The 22315-nt window shown below is 37.6% G+C and overlaps 1 protein-coding gene across 1 annotated transcript in view; it reads right to left on the bottom strand.

Annotated features, from left to right (window-relative positions):
• ABCB5 (ATP binding cassette subfamily B member 5) overlaps positions 1-22315 on the bottom strand; it is a 129569-nt gene that overhangs the window by 3787 nt on the left and 103467 nt on the right. Inside the window, 6 exon segments of the mRNA XM_060107705.1 lie at positions 3902-4106; positions 5909-5994; positions 5997-6102; positions 8840-8996; positions 19890-20030; positions 20896-20996. Coding sequence (XP_059963688.1) covers positions 3902-4106; positions 5909-5994; positions 5997-6102; positions 8840-8996; positions 19890-20030; positions 20896-20996 — 796 coding nt within the window.

A 22315-nucleotide genomic window follows, 5' to 3' on the forward strand; every position in this document is an offset into this window, starting at 1 on the left:
GCCCATCATTAAGCAGAACAAATTATAAATGTGACTATACACGTTGTCTCAATAGCAACCCCAAAACATTTTCAGACACTTAAACAGAAGGTTTTTGTTTTTTTGTTTGTTTTTAATGAAGAACTATAGGATTTCATTCTTTCCTGTTTAAACTGAAAATCTAAATTTTCTGGCAAACACTGGGATAGTGAGTGCCCTGAAATCACCTGTTTTATGAGACACTCAAGGGGCAATGGCTGTTCAGTGTGAACCTGGGCCTAAATACCAGTTGGATCCTGGAGGGAACATCAGAAAGAGTCTAATCCTAAACCAACTGCATTCTGGAGATTCCCTGCAGGCCCTGGAAAGAAGTTTCAGAGTGGTTCCAGCGGGAGACATCATGTGGCTTGACTGAGAGCTGCCACCGTGTGAAATTGTGGCCACTAGGGGACATCTACACCGGTTGTGTTTCTCCGAGGATCCTCAAGACCAAGTCAGTGTTATGTCAACTCGTCTTCCAGGCTGATATTTCCAAATGCCTGCAGTTTATCTCCATGGCACATACCATAGATGTGTTACCCTTAGCGTGCTCTGAGTTGACACTCTGCTATTCACCCTCCTGCCTTGATCTGCCAGATAGGTCCATAATCCTTTATCTGAAACCCACAGGGCTATATTTGTTTAAGAATTCTATTTTTTTTTTTTTTTTACTTTAGAAGAAAATATACTGTAAATTGTACATACTATATATTATTTATATTTAATATGTGATATATATTATTTAACACCCCCAGAAAGGGCTGGGTAGCAACCAGTAATCAAATATATGAATATTTCTGTAGAAATATTTGACAATTCATTCTAAGTAGAACTAATAAAGATTTCATAAAGCCTCACATCATTTTGGCCACCCAACAAGTTGACATCAAACACATGGTCTTTGTGCGTGGAGGGGACAGGAGGGCATGGAGTTTAAGAACTTTTGGAAATTGGAACTGGGGGAAAGAAAATGTGAATCTGAATTTCTCTCATCTAGACTGTTGTAATGTACCAGGACTTCCCCCTTTCATGCAGTGTATGACATTGCCACAGAGACCAAAGAGCCTCTTGAATGAGCAAACAAAAGGCTGAGCTTCAAATGCAATTATTTTCTTTAAAAATTTGATCATGTCATTTCTCTGCCTAAAAATGTCTAGCGGTTTCCTATTTCCAAACTTAGCCTGATAAATCAGAACCTTCGCATTTAGTCCACGTGCATATTTTGTTTGGCTTCTTCTTCTCAATTCCCCAGTTTATGCTTTATGCTCTGAATTTTAAATTTATTTTCCCCCAAATACCTAAAACCCTTTCACATATATGTGTTTCTTCATGAGCTTATTCTGCCTCCTAAGAATGGTGTTGTCCCCTCTCCGCCTAGTGAACTACTCATTCTTCAAAACCCAGTTCAAAGCAACATCCTCTGTGTGGTTTTCTCTGAGCTCCAGTGACACCATCGAGAACGTGAAGGCCAAGATCGAGGATAAAGAAGGCATCCCCCCTGATCAGCAGAGGCTCATCTTTGCAGGAAAACAACTGGAAGATGGCCGCACTCTTTCTGATTACAGCATCCAGAAAGAGTCGACCCTGCACCTGGTCCTCCGTCTGAGGGGTGGCTGTTAATTATTCAGTCTTGCATTCATAATGCCCAATGATGGCATCACTCTGCACTCTAGCCATTTGCCCCAATTTAAGATTAGAAGTTACCAGTTTTAGTAATCGATGAACCTGTTCAAAATGTTAATAAAGGTTTTGTTGTATGGTTAAAAAAAAAAAAAAAAAGGAGACTTTGTCGTTCCTTCTTCTGTACTCGCACCATATGCTCTGTGTGTTTTTATTCCAGCAAGCTGCCCAATGTATTATGTACTTTCTTGCTCACTTTCTACAGACAACCTTAAGCTAAGTCCTGAATATCCACTTTTATGATATCTTTTACATCCTTTTCCTTGTTTTACTTCACTTTATAATTATTAATTCAGGCCTTCATAACTTAACCCTGGAAATAGCTCCTAAGTGATCTCCCAAATTCCCTATCTTCTCTTCACTCTAAATGGTCATTTTCATTGCTGTTAGACTAGTAGTTCCACTGTCCTATTCAAGAATGATATTTTGGCACCAGATTTCTCTATGGTTGTATATATTTTAGGGGTAACAGTGATATGAAGGTAAACTAAATTTAAAAACACTGAGAAACAAGCTATTCTTTCTTTTGGAAATAACATCATCTTGATTCTCAAAGTTTATTGTAAAAAGCACACTGAATCTCTGCAGTATGTAGTTTTGGGTAAATCTGAGAAATAGTACAATGAAAAGAATGAAAGATAATAAGCAATTTAAGGACAAAAGTCAAATGGTACAAATATAAAATGGATAGCATTTTACCATGTATAAATTTAAAAAAAAACCTATCAGGCGTATGTGGATAATAATCTGACCCTGAATCAATAACGCAGTGAATGCCTTAGTAAAAAAAGGGAAAGACATAGGGTCACAATATTGATAAAAATATGTTACTCCTTCTATTATAGGTAGTAATGAAGAACCTTATTGGAGTTAGGGAAATTGCATTAAAGGCCCATTTATAGTTAGAGGCATCAATTAGTGTGGACAGGAGATGGTGAGGGAAGATCTAGTAGTATAAAAGAGAGTAGGGTGACCAGTATCCTCCCCCAAAGAACAGGGCACTAGATTAGTTGTTTGATATAATGCTTACTAAACTTTGGCATTTCCTTTTAAAGTGAGCTAGAAAATCACATTATAAAAATTGTTTCCAAGCAAAAGTAGGTATCTATATTTTTATTTTATCTATGTGTATATGTAGGTTTAAACAGATATTGCAAGAGTTTTAAGCTGCAATTACAGTGTCTCTATGCACTACTTCTGGATTTGTATCAATGCTTGCTATGCTAAAGGCTTCTCTACAGTTAGCCAAGAAAATCTAATCTACAGTTAGCCAAGAAAATCTCAGAAAAACTTTTCTGAGATTTTGTGTCAGCCATCACAGCCAATACAGAGAGGTCACAAAAATGGCAGGCATTTACTTAACACTTTAGTGGGAAAAGGAGGCCCTAAACAAGTCAATAAGCACCAGGGTAATTTTCGACTGTGATGAGTGCCCTGAAGACTATGTGATAGGCTATAAGGGCTGGTGGGGACTCTTTCAAATAAGGTGGCCAAGGAAGGCCTCTGCAAGAGTGACATCTGAAAGATCTTGAAAGTTAAGGAGCTGGCTCTTCAAAGAGCCAGAGGAAGGGAGGCCCCAGCTGAAGAAATAGCAAATGTAAATGTCCTGTGGTAGGGAAGAACTTGGCCAATTGATGAGACAGAAAGAAGCCAGTGTTGTTGGAGCGGAGGGAGCACATGATGAGCAAGGAGCTGGAGAGGCAAGCAGGGATGGATCATCGAAGGCCTTTCCAGCCACATAAGGAGTTTTGACTTCATTCTTCGTGCAAAGGGATGCCATTAGGAGGTTTTAAGCAGGGAAGGGTATGACTTACTTTATGTATTTAAAAGATCCTTCCAGTTGCTGTGAGGAAGAATTATAAAGGGGCAAGACTGGAAGCAGGAAAATAGATTAAGAGGCTACTAAGGTTGTCCAGAGGGGGATGATGTGGTGTAGACATGGCAGAGTATAAATGAATAGAAGGTGTAGAATCAAAATATGAAAATTAATTCAGTGAATATTAATACAGTTTGGTCTTGGAAAAAATAGTCACACAAAAATCTCAAATTTTGCTTTTTATATCTAACTTTACATTAGATGCTAGCTAGCAACAACTAAATTGTATAATCCATGGAGCACATAAAAATAACCACTTAGGCCCAATAAAATACTTGGGCTTACTTGACAGCTTTGTAGTTCAAGATTTCAGATATTTTCTTACCTCAGGGAGACTCTCAATAAAAGAGTGGATATTCGCTGCATTTGCTACTTCTTTTATCTCATTCAATGGTACGACACGGCTGTTATCACCATAGGCAATGTTCTCAGCAATGCTACAGTTGAATAGCACAGGCTCTTGAGAAACGATTGCTATTTGGGAACGGAGCCACTGTACGTTCAATTCCTTCGCATCCACACCATCAAAGAGCTGCCAAAAGCAGAACGGAAAATGGTATGTGAAGATCCAACAACTGTATCATGTTACGGTTCACTGTATTCAAACATATACAAATCATAACAAGAAGGTTAGGAATTCAAGCTGTTTCATAGTATAATGTTACCCAAGGAAGGTTCATAAATCATGTGTTGTATAGAAGCAGACAGCATGTAACTGAGTAAAGTACCGACTCCTAAACTTACTTGACATTTCTAGGAATGGCTATATATTCTAGAGACCTGCTCAGAGTCTAGAATAACGTCTGGTGCTCTGTACTGAAGTCAGATGAAAAAATACCAACCTCCACTGCAACAGGACCCCACTTTATTAAAGCCTGGTGAGAGAGTAGGTGCAGATTGATACAGTAGTCCACATGCAGAAATAAGTCATTTTGTACAAAGCCATGTTTATTCACATGGATGTATAACAAAATTCAAGTGGCATTTGATGAGCATACCTATTATGTGATGGGGACTCTTCAGACACTGGGGAAACAGTAATAAACAAGACAAAGCTCTTACCCTCCTGTAGCTTATATTCTGGTGGAGAGAGGCAGGCAATAAGCACACAAACAACTCAATAACATCAGAAAAAGAAAGTGTTATGAAGACAAGATAATGGGATAGAGGGTGACTAAGGGTGTGGTGAGGATTTGGGAAGGGGGTGACTGGATGCATTATATTCTATCTAAGGAAGTAGCATTTAGACTGAGACATGAATGATGAGAAGAGATTGGCAAAGAAGTTAGAGTAAGAACATTCGAAGCAGGGGAATAGCAAGAACAAAGGTCCACAGTGTGCTTAAAGGACATAAAGAAGCCAGTGAGACGGACACACAGTGCACAACGAGGTGGGAGGGATAGGAGAGGAGTTTGGAGAGAGAGGCAGGGGCCAGATCATGAACGACCTTGATTTGATGGTATGGACTCTGGTTTATTGTAACTGTGGTGGGAACTCATTGGAAAGTTTAAAGGAGGGAGTGTGCTATGCTATGTGCAAATAGGTGAATGTCACCTGATTTTCATACTCATTGTTTTCTCTTGTAACAAGGCAGCCATTTTGGACTGTTCCATTTTGCAAAGGGTCTTTGAGACTCTGTGATGGGGAAAAGACTGTAAATTGCAGCAGAAGGATGACTAACATGACAGTTTTTGACTTTTATGGGCTTATGGTTTTTTGTGGGGGTAGGAGAAGGCAGAACAGGAAATTGTCTTTGTGTGTGTGTAATTTGGTGGTGGTTGTGGGGAGAGAATAATTGAAAATCTGAATACAAGTTAAAGTAAGAAAAGTGCCAGGCGAGAAAAACAGTCCTTGGAGTTCAAAGGAGGGAGAGGTTGCATTTTTTTGAAATCAGGATGCAGAACTTAATGGAGCTGATTCAAAGAAGCTCTAATCATGTCTAAGGTTTTGAGAGTTGGGAGGTGGAGATGGCCAGAGTGAACAACAGGAAGCCTGAACCAGGGAGGCAGAACAGAGTGACAAAAGAGCCCAGATGCTGATATTACACCCATCTTCCAACACCTGTATTCTAAGAGAATTCCATGGCTTATAAGATCAAATTTTCTGCTCTATAATGGTTGAAGAATCTTTGGAGCTTTGATCTTAGCCTCAAAGTCCTATCCATCATTTCTGTTATTGGTTTGCTTATCCTCTTAGTTAAGGCATAGAGATTTTTTTTTTTTAACTACTGCACTGTTTGCCCTCCCCAAATCAGCAAGGATGCTTAAGCCCAAGGGAATGTTTAAGAATAGCCCCACTAACCCCCAGATAAGTTGTATTTGAATTCAGTCTTACCACTTGTCCTTTCACTGGGTCATAAAATCTCTGCAGAAGTTGGACAGAAGTGCTTTTCCCACAGCCACTGCTCCCAACAAATGCTACTTCCCTTTCTCAATGCTGAGGGATAAACTGTGAAGGATTAGAACATCTGGGCAGCATGGATAGAAGAAAGAGACTTCTCGGAACTCTATATTCCCTTCACATATGTCCTGTGAAAGGAAGTTGGCAGTGTTTAGCGGATGACTTAGAAAGGCTGTAACAAATTATAGCACATTGGCTGAGTGCTTTCTGAAAATTGTGTATGTTTCCACAACCATTTTAATTTTATTATTTTAAAATTTTATTTATTTATTTATTTATTTTTGGCTGCATTGGGTCTTTGTTGCTGCGCACGGGCTTTCTCTAGTTGCGGCGAGGGGGGGCTGCTCTTCGTTGCGGTGTCTTCTCTTGTTGCGGGCCCTAGAGTGAGCAGGCTTCAGTAGTTGTGGCACATGGACTCAGTAGTTGTGGCTCGCGGGGGTCTAGAGCACAGGCTCAGTAGTTGCTGCGCATGGGCTTAGCTGCTCTGTGGCATCTGGGATCTTCCCGGACCAGGGCTCGAACCCGTGTCTCCTTCATTGGCAGGCGGATTCTTAACCACTGTGCCACCAGGGAAGTCCAACCATTTTAATTTTAAACATCGTATTCCTCTCTATAGAGTTGCTGACTGCACATTTGTTTCTGTCACTTCTGTTGAGATTTTTATATCTGTAGTTCTTGTCTTCACTACAGGACTTCACCGAGTTCCTAAAATCACTAGTTTCCTTTGGCTTCAGTACCCAGTCACAGTGTGATCTGTAAATTACCTGTTTGACCCGCTGCTCTAAATAAATACATTTTTAAAAAATTAGTTTGTGCTTTATAGACATTTATTGCTTAATTCATCATAGCTGGGGTCCTCATCAACTGTACATATAAATGTTATTTTTGTAGGTTGGACCATGTTTTACAGTTAATATACATTATATTTTGAATTCAGATTTATCATTGTTAATTGATCATTTTTTGGCAGTGACACTTGCCTAAAAGTTTATCTTTCTCTCTATGCTTCATTCTCTTTAGTGGTTGGTAATTTGTAAACCAATACTTATGTACACCAGGGATGTTTATAAAAGACTTTCCAGAATGATCACTAAATGATGATTAACTTTCTATTTATATATTTGGTTCATAAGATTTTAGGTTCTTTTGAACTTCATGTTTGCCCTCAATCAACTGCATTTTAAGTAGTCAGGTTTAATAGTCATGCTCAGTATATTCCAAGCCCAGTATATAGGTAGGAGGCGGGGGTAGGTGGAGGGGAGGAGTACCAAAAACTGTTTGACAATGAAATTACTCTGTTCTCAAAGGAAAGAAATGTTAACATGTGGTTAAGGGTCTAGAATTAGAAAAAATATATCCTGGAAGGATATATGCCAAAATATTAAGTTTAGTAGTAGCTTATTTTTAGCTTATTCAATGCTTTCTGTTTTGCCCACTACAACACATGAATATTATTTGTGAAAAAAAAGTTTTTAAAAAAACCTCAGGATACTGCAGAATAATGAGAGTGCAATTATTTCTGTGTATGCTCTGGTGCCTTTTGGAAAGGCATAGAGAGATGTTCTAGATTTCTAGACTTAATACGTTTAAAAATTTATTCCTACTATTTTAAACATTTTGTTATGGAATATTTCAAACATCTATAAAAGTAGAGAGAATAATATTAATGGACTGCTATATGCCTATCTCCCAGCTTCAATAATTATCAATATTTGCCAATTTTGTTTTACCAAACTTTAACTTTTTTAAAGCATAGGGACTGATATTTAGAAGTATTCATATATTAAATAAAGTAAAGATTAAATAACAATTTTGTAGTCTTTATAAGGAACATTTCCACATTCTATGTCTTGTATACAGTTCTATGAGGACATTTATCAATGAGATGCTCAATCCCTCTATTGTAATGTTTAGAAAGAAATGAGTAGTAATATTATTAAATATCTAAATCCTAAGATTAAAAATGTTTCCAACATAGTTTACTTTCCAAAAGACAAGTATAAAATCTTACTTTGACAATAATGTATCTTAGAGTACTCTATTTTGAGAATTTCATGATCTTTTTGTTTCTAACAACCAGCATTCCTTTTAATAATTATGAAGTTCGAGTGATAATGTACTATTTTAAGCTATCATACGTATAAATCTACTGTTAAAATTCTAGAGGGAAATACTTTTAAATGAAAATTTTCTTTTAAGTATATACCTAATAGCTATTCTTTTAAATTTAAAATGTCTAGAAAAATTGAATATATGTTTAATGTATAAGACTACTATTGAGAGGTTTATTTTGAAATTATACAATCTTCCTATTACTTCTCTTTTAATATTCACAGTCTTTTAGAGTTTGTGACTAAATATGTCATGTGTTTTAATATTTAATAATTTAATAAATATAGTTCCCTTTTTCTCTCTTTTGTTTGCAGATATATTTCCCACGAAAAATGGCATCTGAAATAGCAGGGCACTATTTACTTTGCATATGTTATCAGAGGAAAAAAATGAATAAATCCTAATGCAAATCTTTATCCCAGACTAAAACTTTTGCAGTCTAAGTAAAATCAAATATATAAATCAATCATTTGTTCCAGAATATTCTCATGGCATCAGGCAAATAAGTAAACTAGAAGTACACATTTTAAAATATAAAGTCTGTACATTTTAGTAACAGAGGTGAAAATTTGATTAAGACAAGACCCCCTTTCTCCCTTTGTAGCCGTAACAATTATTTATACCAGCTTTTAATTCTTTATAGCACTCTCTTTTGCAGTTATCAGATAATGCCTTCATTTAAGTCTCTATTTAGAGAGCATGCATATAGACAATTAATAATAAGTGGACATTTAAAATCAGAGTTGTGCTTACGGGTTTTTTCTATTCTTGACTATAGCTGTCTACAGTTGGTTTCTTTTCCAACAAAGCAAACAGATGTGCAGCCCCAGATTTGGCTCTCCAATATTCAGGTGCCAAAACAAGTGTTTCTCCAATGGCCATAGCTCCATATGCAATTGCAGTAAAAACTCTATCAAAATATAAAGCACGTGAATCTCAGTTAAGTCTGTTTTCAAACAAGAGCTGTAAAAGTGAAGGAAAAATCAGGCACTGGAATATAATCTTTTGGCCCAGACAATACTATCAATGCTGAAGGCCCAACAATGATATCTTTTTTGTAATTTTCTACCACATAGTGATTATCCCTTGTCTTGTAGGCCAAAATAACCTTTGGAGCTCAGGTAATCTTAAAAATTTCTTTTCCAATTAGAAAGATAGCTCAAAGGCTCTAACTAATGAATATAAAACTTCTTAGCCTCCTTGATATAAGGCTCATTTGCTTGGAGATTTAACAGAGAATTTAACTAACAATAGGAAGAATGTGTCACCAGTAGTGAGATCTGAATTTACACAGTAGATATGAATGGTTTTTTTTCTTTTTTTTGCATATAATGTAGTTAGAACAGATAACTGATGTCAGATGATCGGTTATCTGTCTGAAGTGCTACATGATTTAAAGAGAGCAAAGCATGGAGATTGTACTTTGTTAAGGTCCTCAAAACAAAATCTGACTAAAATATACCTTAGCCAGGCTGGAAGAAGAGCTTTGATCTTTGGTCTGCTATAGATTATGATCTCAGTCTTAAAGTATGTTAATTATAAAATGGTAAGTACGCAGATGATATTTGGAAGCCCACAGATTGTTCACAGAAATGTGGCATATCATGTGGCCATGGTTAAATATTTTCCTCTCATTTTCTTTTTCATTTTAGCCATGAAAACATATTACTAGAATGAAAAATAATGCATCTCAGTGGCAGAGCTAAAGGTGTAATTCCATTTCACTGGCAATATTTAAACATTAGGCAGTAAAAAGACATCACAGAACCCAGTTGTTTGTTTGCTGTGCTGGATCACAGCAAGGTAAACACACTGGTCTCCTTGTGAATTTCTTCAGAGATGGGACCTACTAAGGGGTGAATTTTGATGCAATCTCTTCAGTGACACAGACCTCAGATCTTGAATCTTGTTGTCTTTACAAAGGTCAAACACAGTAATAAAATATACAAACAACCAGTTTACTGGGATGTGAGATGCTAAAATTTTGTAGCCACTAGTTCTGTGATGTCAAGGCATTTTTAGTACTAATATTTACTAAAATTATTTAAAGCTCAAAATGCCATTCAAAATACTTAATACTCAGCTATAAATATCAGAAGTGGTTATTGAATTTAGGTTACACATCAGAGGGTTGTTTTTGTTTTGTTTTTTTTAATGCAAGGAAAAAAAAACAGGCTGAATCAGACTCCAGCCTCAGTCTGATCCGAGTCAGCAGGTAAGATGGGAAGATAATTGGATTATGAGTCAGGAGACCTGGATTCTAGTCCCACAGGGATGGAGCCTTCTCAGAACAACTAAGAAAATACCATTTTCCTCTGATATGAGATATGCCAAAATATCTACCTGTCCTAAAATTTGCATCATCAAAAGTCAGTTTAATCATTTGGCATAAATGTACAAAGGTTAACGTCTTTGTTAGGTCTCCCATAAAATGCAATTTACTAAGAAGGGTAGAAGGGAGAACTTGTTTCTGTGAGAGGTAAATGATCCAAAGGATGCACAATAGAGCAAGAAGAAAAGTTTTAGTAGAGAAGGGAGAGTACCAGCTAAAAGCCCTGATGCTGTCTTTATTGTGTATATGTTGAGGGGAGGCTAAGTGGGATGGGGGTTGACGTTGATGAGGATTACATTGAGGAACCTAACTTTGCGGTGATGGGACTATCTGGGGGTTGAGTCACGGACATTAATCTCCTTTATACTTTTTCCCCAGGTGGGTTCTGTAAAAAGAGGCCAAAGCTGGTCTGCTATAGCATCTGTCCTAACCTAGTCTGGCCCAATTAGCTAGAGTGAACTAAGTTGCATTTCACTTCCACTTAGAAAGTATTTACTGCATAATAACCAGTGCTCTAACTTCATTAGAGAGTTAAACCAGATCCTTCAAATTGGTCCAACCTCCTGGAGGCAGCTGAACCGAAAGCTTACTCCAGAGAAATGTTCAGGCCAACTTCCCATGCCAATGTTGGTCTTGGGAGTTTCACCCATGTGGGATATACAAGGAGGAATGATTGGCTATAATGATGAATGTTTTAAAGTCACTAATAACACATTTGTCAAAGTATTAATCTATCATAAATGCTTATATAGCCCCTTCATGCCCAAATAAGATTACAAGAAACATTCCACCGTTCAGAAATGATTTTCATGTTGAAATAATTCTTGAACCATAAATATGTAAAGCAGGAATTCAAAAACCTAAAATTTAACTTCTATAACTTTCTTAGTTTAAATTGTCCATGGAAGAAGAAATCTTATCTACAGTTTATCCTTATATGGATTTACACTGAGTTTATACTGCTTTACTGAATTTATAGCAAAAAACCTCCAGGTTGGCTGGGGTTGAGGAAAGAGAATATTGAGCAGGAAGAGGTCTGGAGAGGGTTTTCACATGCTAGGCTTCTTCTTTCCTAGTTTTATGGATTCTTCCTGGGTTCATGGGGCCGTTGTCACTGCACCGTTGCTACAAGGATTTTTCCACGCATTTTCAAGCAGTGGGGAAATCCCCTTGCCCATCATTGCTGCTGAAATAGAATTAGAATTTTTTTAAATAAATTTATTTATTTTATTTATTTATTTTTGGCTGCATTGGGTCTTCACTGCTGCGCGTGGGCTTTCTCTAGTTGCAGTGAGCAGGGGTTACTCTTCATTGTGGTACGCGGTCTTCTCATTGCTGTGGCTTCTCTTGTTGCGGAGCACAGGCTCTAGGTGTGCAGGCTTCAGTAGTCGTAGCTCACAGGCTCTAGAGCACAGGCTCAGTAGTTGTGGCGCACGGGCTTAGTTGCTCCGTGGCATGTGGGATCTTCCCGGACCAAGGCTCGAACACGTGTCCCCTGCATTGGCAGGTGGATTCTTAACCACCGCGCCACTAGAGAAGCCCGAATTAGTACTTTTAAAGGCTCGTTTGGCTGGGAACAACGTAAAAAAGCATAGAAATGAACAATCCTAATTTTAATACAATTGATCCAAATAGAAATACCCAGCATAGTTACTGGTTCCGGTCTATTTGTCTCCCCTTAACCCTGCTCCCATATCCAGTTTGTATACCTTTGGTGACTTATTCTAAGAGGAAGTATACTGGGCAGTTCAGAGACTGGACTCTGAAGCCAGATCACTGGGACTACATCCAAACTCCATCATTTATTTGCTAGTTCTGTGACCCTGTGCATGATCTTTGTGCTTCTGCTTCCTTGCTGACAATTGGAGATAACAAGACTATCTACATCTTATGGGGTTGTTGTGAGAATTAAATACATTAATAATATAAAGTGTTTAGTATAGTGCTCATTAAGTGTTTAAGTTATTGTTATTCCTCTCATAGAACTGAAAGTTAATTGGACATTTTCTGTTGGAAAGTAAGTTCTCACATTTCTATGGATATAGATTAGCATAGCAGGTCACACCACAAGTTCTGAAGTCCCCACTCAGTAAGTTTCTTCTTTTTGATTGGAAGATAGAGTATCTTTCCTCACAGGGGTGGCCATTACAATTATTCCCATACTCATACTCTTTTCCCCTAACATCCATGTAACAGTACAAAGATCCTTTTCTTTTCACCATAAATCCCTTTCTCAACAGAAGGGAGAGAGAAAATATACAACTTATATTTATTTGGTACTTTGGGTTTTATAGAATGTTTTCGTATACATGATACCATTTGATCACCTAGGAGTAAGGCACACACATCACTTTTCAATAAATAAGGAGACTCTTTATCTCAGAGAAATAAGCAATTTGCCCAGAATCACGTAGCTATGAAACTGTAGGCCTGGAACTTGAACCTCCTTGTTAACTGTTTTCCCTTACACAATGCTCCTTCTAGTGGAAAGCTGACCTGAACTGTCTCTCCCTGCATGTTGGGGTTTGTTACCACTTGTTTCCCATTTTAGAATCTTCAGAGGACCCTAGATAGCAAATCCCCCTTGATTTGTCTCCTTTAGATCCCTTCAATGGTTGATCCCTCTATCTGGTCTCCTTATCTTTTCCTCCTAACCTCTGGATAATCTCTGGGGAGGAGCCTGGCAGAAGCTGGGTGGCTGCCATGGCAATGAACACTGAAAGAAGACTTTCCTGTTTTCCTTGTTTTGGCTAACTAAGGTGGTTTTCCTAATTATGTTAACACACTTCCACGGCTGCCTGGCCTACCAGAGCAAAGATGATGGTGGAGACCTAGCTTGCTTTCTATCCCTTTTTACTCCAAGCTGTTAACCTACTATTAATATTCACTGAAAACCCACCTATTGTTCTTTTGGCCAATAACCACATTAAATATTCAAAGTTCAATATGATTTCCTGTCAAGAACTGCATTTGGATTTTTGGAGGACTAGGCCACAACACATAAGCTGCTTGGCTCTCTGCTTATCAGGCAGTTTTCAAAGCTATGGCTTTTATAATGACTGTACTGAAGGCTGTCATGCCTTGATTCTTTCTTACCCATCTGCTCTACTTAGCTTCCTGCTAATATGCGTAGCAAAGAAGGAAGAAACAGAGAGAGGAAAGTTCTGACGTGGGAGTATGGAGAATAACAGAAACCTCTGCTAGGCACTAATGGTTTCTGGACTATACTGCAAAAGGCAAGTTAGCTAGAAACTAACCTAAAGGCACTAAAATTCAGACGGGAGAAAATAAACTTATGTTGTATTTCTCAAAGTCTGTACATTTATACTGAAGTAAATCCATAGTGTTGCCAGGGCTAACAGAAGCAGAAGGGGAGGTTTTTACTACACGTATGTGTATGAGAATATAAGTAAGAGATTTTCTGAATGCCTATGCATTGGCTGCAAGACAGCAGAGGGAAAATGTTATCACCTTTTAAAAAATGTTCATTTCAGAGAAACTTCTACAATAATAGAGATGGATGGAGACAGTTTCTACCATAAGAAATATATGTTGCCTATTTTTTTAGAAGAAAAAGCTAAGGTTTTAGCTAAGTAGCCTTGCTGATAAAGTAACATTATGAGCACATCAAGGGATTCTGCTGTTAAAACTCCCTTTGTGCATCTCCTTCTATAAGGCACACTGTCATTTCTGAAAGAGAGACAGCTTATCCATCCTGGTAGCTATAAATCATGAAAATACATTCACATTTTATAGAGTGAATAAAGCATCTTTATTTTATACAATAAACTAAAATATGACTTCCCCAATTTTTATATAATTCTAGAAAATTTTCTGGTAATGACCAAAAGAAAACCCTGAGGTTTCAAGTAGCTATGGAGAGCAGCCTGGAATTCAGTCCCTATGCTCATATTTCTTAAAGAGTGATCTTCAGATTCTGTGCCTCAGAACAGTCTGGGACGTTTGGTAAAACGTAGTTTCCTGGCCCTACACCAGATCTACAGATCTCTGGGTTAGATCTGTAGGGTGAGCTCCAGGTATCTGCATTTTTAACCAGCTCCTCGATGGATGAATTGGGAAACCATTGATTTAGAGAATGGCACAAAGTTCTTTTTATGTAAGGAGGGTTCTAGTAGGAGAGAGTTTTCTTTGTAAAATCTTCCATTCAATTAGCTGATTAGATAGAAAGCTGTCTGTGTCCTTAAATTCTGGAAGGCACAGAGTCCTTTAGGCCAGGTGTACTTTAGTGTGTCTAAAAGGACACTTGTGACATGTTTATGGTAGCTGGGGACCACTTTGGGTCTCTAAGAAAACTGAAGATTTTGCTATTGAAGACAAATCTCATCTGTTCACATTTTGCACAGCCCCATACCCATATTTCCCAGAGCCTCTCTTCTTTGTCCATACTATAAAAGTATGGGTATCCTTACTTTGTTTGTAGTCTGGTTGAATGAAACTCAAATCAAAAATGATACTCGTGGTCCAAGCTCAGATAGCTCATTGTTTCTTCCTTTCCTCGGGGCACTAGGAAATACCAGTGTGATTACTGTTCATTAATCGTTGCTCTCATGTTAATAGTTCTACATGTGTTCTGACAGCTAAAATTCTTACGTCTCCAGAAATGACCCTTTTCAATGAATTTAATGAAAAAAAAATTCAGGAAGTATGGTAGTCCAGTAGGAATTTTTGTATGGGGGCCTTTTGATTCTTCTATATTTTAGGGTCATAAACTAACACTAAGCAAGTTACTTGTTCCATTTATGGTAAGAATCAGCCCAGCTCTGGATATTTAAATGTTTGGAAAACTACACAAGAATTTTTAAAAAACCAATAATTTTATAGAAAGGTTCTATGAAAGTTTGTCACAGAATTAGTAATAATAATAATAATAATTAATAATAATAAATGTCACCTAAGCAAAGCCCCTAGCATCTTGAGTCATGAACTTGAATCTGTGCTCTGCCACTTGCTGATTAACTGACTTTGGGCAAGTTAGGTAACTTCCTTGAGTGTTAATTTTCCCCATCTGTACAATGGGAATCATAGTATTTCACAGGGTAGTGGAGAAGATTAAGCAGAAAATGTATTACAAGTCCTTAATACTAAGTAAGGACTCAATCAAGTTTGTTGTTATAGTGATTATCATACGAAACAGAATGGTTGGCAGCCTTGAGAGGCCCCATTCAAGAAATGTCCTGCCTGATGTCATTTGCAGGCATGATAGTGATTGCATGATTTTGAAGTTGTATCATTCTTTAACTAAGAAAATTCTTTGCTTAGTTTTAATCTAAACAAATCTCAGTATGGAGAAGTAGATTCCCAGCTACAAACATTCTACTTTTCTATAAATGGTTGTCTTTGACTTACACCCAGTCCTTATGCCAAAGCACTTGGATGTAGAAGGGAAGAAAAAGAGAAGAATCTGTAAAAAACAGGAGTGATGTGGAAAAGTTGAATCTGGGAACACATTTCCAGGAATGACTGGACTGCTTAATTATGCACCACTCCAAATCTCTCCCTTTATTTTTGGTTCAGTCATTTATTCAGTGAATATTTATTGTGTGCCTATGATGTTCCAAGCTCTTATTTTTGGCTCTAGGGAAACATCAGTGACCAAAACAGGCTAAGCTCTGCTCTGACTGAGCTTACAGTCTACGCACTCAATAAATCTGGAAACAAAAAAGATAATTTCACATAGTGGTAAGTGCTATACACAAACTAAACCATGGTAATGGGATAGAGAGTGATGAGGAGAAGGGCTAAGAGGACTACTTTGAGCCATCAGCAAAAGTCCCTCTGGGCTTCCCTGGTGGCGCAGTGGTTGAGAGTCCGCCTGCCGATGCAGGGGACATGGGTTCGTGCCCCGGTCCGGGAAGATCCCACATGCCACAGAGCAGCTGGGCCCGTGAGCCATGGCCGCTGAGCCTGCGCGTCCGGAGCCTGTGCTCCGCAACGGGAGAGACCACAACAGTGAGAGGCCCGCGTACCACAAAAAAAAAAAAAAAAAAAGTCCCTCTGAGGAGTGGACTTAGGAGCAGAGGCTTGGATGGTGAGAAAGAGGCAGCCCAGTAAAGAACTGAATGATTATTCCAGACAGAGGAAAGAGCAAGTGCAAAAACACTAAGAGAGTTCCAGGGACAGAAATGCAAGCAGGGGTCTGAGGTGCAGATCACAAAAAAAGACAATGGTAGATGAGGGTAGAAAGGAAGGCAGAGGCCCAAATGTGTAGAGCTTTCAGGTCAGAGTAAGGAATTTGGTTTTATTCAAATTTCAATGGGAATTTATTACAGTATTTTAGTAAATTGATGGAATTGGATTTGTGTTTTAAAAGATCAGCCTAGCTACTGTGTGGAGAATGGATTACAGGGAAGCAAGAGAGTGAGTACAGGGACATCAGTGAGCAGGTAGTTGCAGTGGTCCAGTCAAGACAGGCAAAGAGATAAAACGGGAGGTAACATGGGTAGAGATGGTAAGAAGTATTTTGGAGTTACAGCTGTTAAAACTTGGTGCTGTATGTGGTGGGTGGAGGCAAAAGAAGCAATAAGGGTGACTCTTAGATTTTTGGGCCGAGCAACTGCATAGATGGTGGTGCTGTTTATTAAGATGGAGAAGTCTTGGAGAAGAGACACTTTGGGAAGGAAAAACTTCAAATTCTGTTCTGGACACATTAAGATATGATTAGACACCTAAGTGGAGATGTCCAGTAGGTAGTTGGATAAGCATGTGGTATTTAGGAGTGGGGTCAGAGTTGGAAATACACAGAAGGGAGTCATCAGGATGACTTTAAAAAACATTTTTTTAGTTATTTAAAAAAATTTAAATTTTTTATTTTTAATATTTAAAATATTTAATAAATATTTATTTATTTATTTAATAATATTTTAAAAAACATCAGATTGGATGAAATTACCAATTAGAGTGTGTGGATGAAAAGCACTGAGGGCTCTAAAGCCCCCCAACACGAGGAGGCCCAGCAGAAAATCAGGAGCCCGTAAAGAAAATAGAGGAGGAGGGGCCAATAACAAAGGAGAAAAAGCCTAGAGAAGAAAATGTTTCAGGAAGCAGAGTATAAAATGCTGCTAAGAGGTCAAGTTAAATGAGATGGGGAAACCGGACACTGGATGGGTCTATGGGTGGGCAAGATGGAGGTCAGTGGTGACCTTGATAATGAGTCTTTCTAGTGGAATGGTAGGAATCAAGGCTTGACTGGAATGAGTTTAGGAGAGGTTGGAGATGAAAAGGTGTAGATAACAAGAATAGGCTACTCTAGAATTTGTTTTGCTGCAAAGGAGAACAGAGACATTGAAAGTAGGCAGAAGGGGACTTAAGGTCATGGGAGAGATTTCTTTCTTTTTCTTATGACAGGTGATTATAAAGCAAAGAAATAGTAGTGACAGAAACTGATGTGAAGAGATGATTGCAGGAACCTATTGCAGACAAGGACTTTAGTTCTTGCATGGAGATGGCAGGCATGGTGGATCAGTGGTACCCTAGTGAGTTTGGTGATGGGAAAATGAGGTGATTCTCTCTTGATTGCTTTGTTACACTATCTTCAAGTAAATCCATTAGAAAGTAACTGGGATTATAATTGCTTTTATAAATGAAAATTCTTCTGTGAGAATTGATAAAATCATCAGACATCCTACATTAGTATAAATATATTTAATTGGCTTGCTCTCTACTAATACCAAGGAACAGTTATATGAAGGAATGGGAAACTGGGGATTTAAAGATGGCTGCAGAAAGTTTAGAGCAACGTAAGGAAGACATGTTCTGAGTTTCAAACAATTGGCTTGCAAGCAAACTTTTGGAATACAATCAACTTTTAAGCTTGTGATTGCCTGCATTTCATAAGAACCAAAGAAACAACTTGCTAATTTAGTGCAGGCTGGTGAGCTGAATGAAGTAATTTAGGTGATTCTACATTTGGTTTCTTGTTAATTTATCTCTGTAAACTAGTCTGTGTAATCAGAATGAAGTCCAAGGCTAAATGTCATAATTGTGATTTATATGTTCACACAGACAATACTGCACACTGTTTTAGAGGGTAGGAAAACATGGTAGAACAGGGAGCCTAAAATTCCTGTTGACATTTTACATACAGATATTCCTTTTTTTTTTTTTTTTTTTGCGGTACACGGGCCTCCCACTGCTGTGGCCCCTCCCACCACGGAGCACAGGCTCCGGATGCGCAGGCCCAGCGGCCATGGCTCACGGGCCCAGCCGCTCTGCAGCATGTGGCATCCTCCCGGACCAGGGCACGAACCCGCGTCCCCTGCATTGGCAGGCGAACTCAACCACTGCGCCACCAGGGAAGCCCCCAGATACTCCATTTTATAAGAAAATCTGCTTCATGAAACCTCTAAGTGGCCTCATAGATTCAAAAATATTAGGTTGGTGAACTGTGGATGCTTTCCTTCTGAGTGCCTAGCAAAGAAACTTCCTGGGAACTCAGTTAATGTTTGATAGATAAACAAACAAACACATGAAGAGGAACTGAAAATTATTCCAAGTTATTCTGAAATTATTTGGCTTCAAATGATTTCTGGTCATTTCTTCAAATTGAATATATCCCCAAAGTACAAATATGTGCCACCAATAAGGATATTCAAAAGAATGTGTCTGAGTGTTGAGAGGTAAATCCCAAAGGGGAGTTCCCGACATTTTTTGCCAAATGGCAGTATCCTTGAAGCAGGTGTAATCTCCCAAGTCATTATTTTGAAGAGGCTGATCCTTGCTTTGATGTGTATGTTTTGGTGGGCTTCTTAAAAAAAAAAATAACATTACTTTTTGGAGTCAAATATTGTATGGATTTCTCTAGCTCTAAACGTTTAGCAGTGACATTTATGATATAGATTAGTAACAATCTGACATTTTAGGGAGACTTAAGAAGCTCAGAATTAATACCCAAGGTAAATTTTTCTAATTTCAGAAGTTGAATTTAGGTGTTTCTATGAAGTAAAGAGATTCATAACTATGTGAACAGAGTTCCAAATAGAAGCACCAACAAATGCTTTGGGAAGAGGCAGCCTCATTGGGATGCCATGATCAATTCTCAATGTGACATTTCTGAAGAGAAATACTCATTTACATGTGTTTCTCCTGGAGTATTTGCTTAGCAAGGAACTTACCTCACTGATTTACAGTCACACTTGGTAAAGCCATCTCCACCTTGGAAGATAATGGATAACAAGAAGGCATATTTTACCCCTACATTCCCACGTCTAGTAAACTGAAGTAGGAAGCAATTCATCTGGGAGTTTAACTCAGAGTACCTGTGTTATATCAGTATTTTACCAGCTTGACTGCACTTATATCAATAGATATTAAATAACAAAAAATTTTTAAATTTCCCCAACATGTCTTTTGCACATATATGATTTAAATGATAATACACTCTAAACTAGACATTTTTCTGGTTAATTTAAGTACATAACCCATTTACAGGGTTTATATACTTGTACAACTTACATGAACATGCCCTCTGGGGTCATTCGTCCTGCTTGAATTAAATAAGTTCCAAATCGAAAACACGCTGCATAGGCAAAATATACAAAGGCATGGCTGAATGCATAACAGATTCCAATGATCTGTGCTTTCTTCAAGGTATTTCTGAAACGCACAAAATTTACTAGATAATGGGGCATGAGGTATAGTAAGGTCCTTTAAATAAATGTAGAGTAATGAATACAGAAGGTAAGACATGTTATCATTTAGAGGGTATACACTTTTTCTAATTATTAAAGAGAAAATGACTTTTTAACTACTGAGAATTATTATAGAGAAAACAATAAATATAATGATTTTCTCTATAGCTATATGCTCTATAGTTCAGTGTAACAAAGCTGTCTCTATGTATTTTCAAATGAATGGACAAGGTCTGTGAAAGGATAATTACTGAAAGAGTTAAAGAGATTTGGTTTAAAAATATTTTCTATCCTAATGTTGCACTAATAGAATAAATAGTGGGAATTAAATGGCGGTACCAACCACAAGCATGAGTGTAAAAGAGTACAGAGCTATCTTTCTGATAAAGTAATACAAAGAGTATCACTAAGTAAATGTGGTAAGGAAGACTAGTTTAAAATTAAAAGAACTGATCACATTTGTTGTCCATATATTCATTTTAAAATGTGAACTCTTTTATTAGAGATTCAATATAAAGGGCTAAGCAATATTATTTTCTTTCTTAAATATGTTATTTCCTCAATCATGTTTCATGGAAATAAGAAAGATATGCACACTTTGTTATAGTTCATGGCAATGTGGACCTAAAACATATATTCTAAATGTGCTTGCTCTCAACTCCTCTTTCTAGTTTCCTCTTGGTGGAGTCATATAAGGAATTATGCTATGCCATCACTAGGAAAGATTCCAGAGCAAATGAGTTGGCAGGCAAACCACTGGAGTCACCCAGGAGTGCTGCCTTTATAGGAACAAACTATAGTTAATACAGTCAGTATGAGTCTACAATCACCTGTGCTGAGTCTGAAGCGTCTCCTCATACATTTGCCCGAAGGCTTTTTCTCTTGTTAATGACACTGTAGTGCATATATTCTCTACAGCTTCGGTTGCTATCTTATAAAACAAGATAATCAAATAGAGAAATAAAATTAGTAGTGGCTAAACTTCTGGTTGTGATTTACAGTCACAACGGGGACATATTAAGTACATTAAGTCAGTAAGTGTTTCTGATGAGTTTTCTTAGCTTCCTTTTTCTCCTTCCCCAAAATAAGACAGGAAAATAATATATTAGGATAACAAGCTCAAGGGAAATTCCTTTTGAAAAGATTTAGTCCACTGGTCTAAATTTAGCCCTCTTTAAGTCTTCATTGAGTTTCTATTTAAACTAGTTCCATAAGCAGAGGGATCAAACATTAGTGAGCATTATGTCCGTATGTAATTATGCAAAGGAGCTGTCCTATGAATTATGAGCTGATTTAAGAAGAAGACAGCAAAGAGGATCAAATAAATAATTATTTTATTCTAGCACAGAAATGTAAATAGCAACCAAAGTTCTCAGGAACACTGCTGTAAAGTAACATGGAGTGTGGCTTTTGAATTCTGTATAAGATATTGTATAGCCGTTTTTCATTTTGATGTCTGTGAATTTAAAAAGATATTTAGTTCAAATGTAATGCTTCTTCATAGTTATATAGTTTTCAAAAAGAAGGGGGATCAAAAATGGAGGAGACTTTTGGCTCAGAATAACTTCTTGGACATGAGAACACATGTTGACTTGAAAGAGAAACTTTCTGCTTCCACATTCTCTTTCCAGGCTGGCAGAGTGGACTGTGGGACAGATGAAGACTTAGGCGGACACCCAAGGTTGTTTGAAGGAGAACTTGGGTTACGGGAGAGAACTGGATATGTAGACCATGGTCGGGACACCAGGATTCTGCTCTAAATTCTCATAATTTCAAAATGAACTCAAAGAAATCTCCATCTGTAACATTTTGTAGTGCATGAGGAAAATGGATGAGAATGCTGATATCTTGAGGAAAACAAAAAGAAATGAACAAAAAAGTCTTGTGATCATTTTTCACAATAAAGAAAGGACTGAAAACAGAACCTTAGAAAATAGTCCTTTTTTAAAAACTAATATTGTCATTTTATTTATTTATTTTTTACTAATATGGTCATTTAAAATCTGAAAAATAAAACATTTGATGATTTTTCCAAATCTACACATGCAACCAAAGAAGGACCAATACGTTTTATTGGTCCATATTCTAAGTTTTGGTGTTTGGTAAAGTGACTGATTGAAAAGCTAGTGGGAAAGGACACATTGCCTATTTTTTTTTTTTTTTTTTTTTGCTGTATGCGGGCCTCTCACTGTTGTGGCCTCTCCCGTTGCGGAGCACAGGGTCCGGACATGCAGGCCACATTGCCTATTT

Source organism: Mesoplodon densirostris, chromosome 9 (assembly GCF_025265405.1).
Source record: "Mesoplodon densirostris isolate mMesDen1 chromosome 9, mMesDen1 primary haplotype, whole genome shotgun sequence".
Taxonomy (NCBI): domain Eukaryota; kingdom Metazoa; phylum Chordata; class Mammalia; order Artiodactyla; family Ziphiidae; genus Mesoplodon; species Mesoplodon densirostris.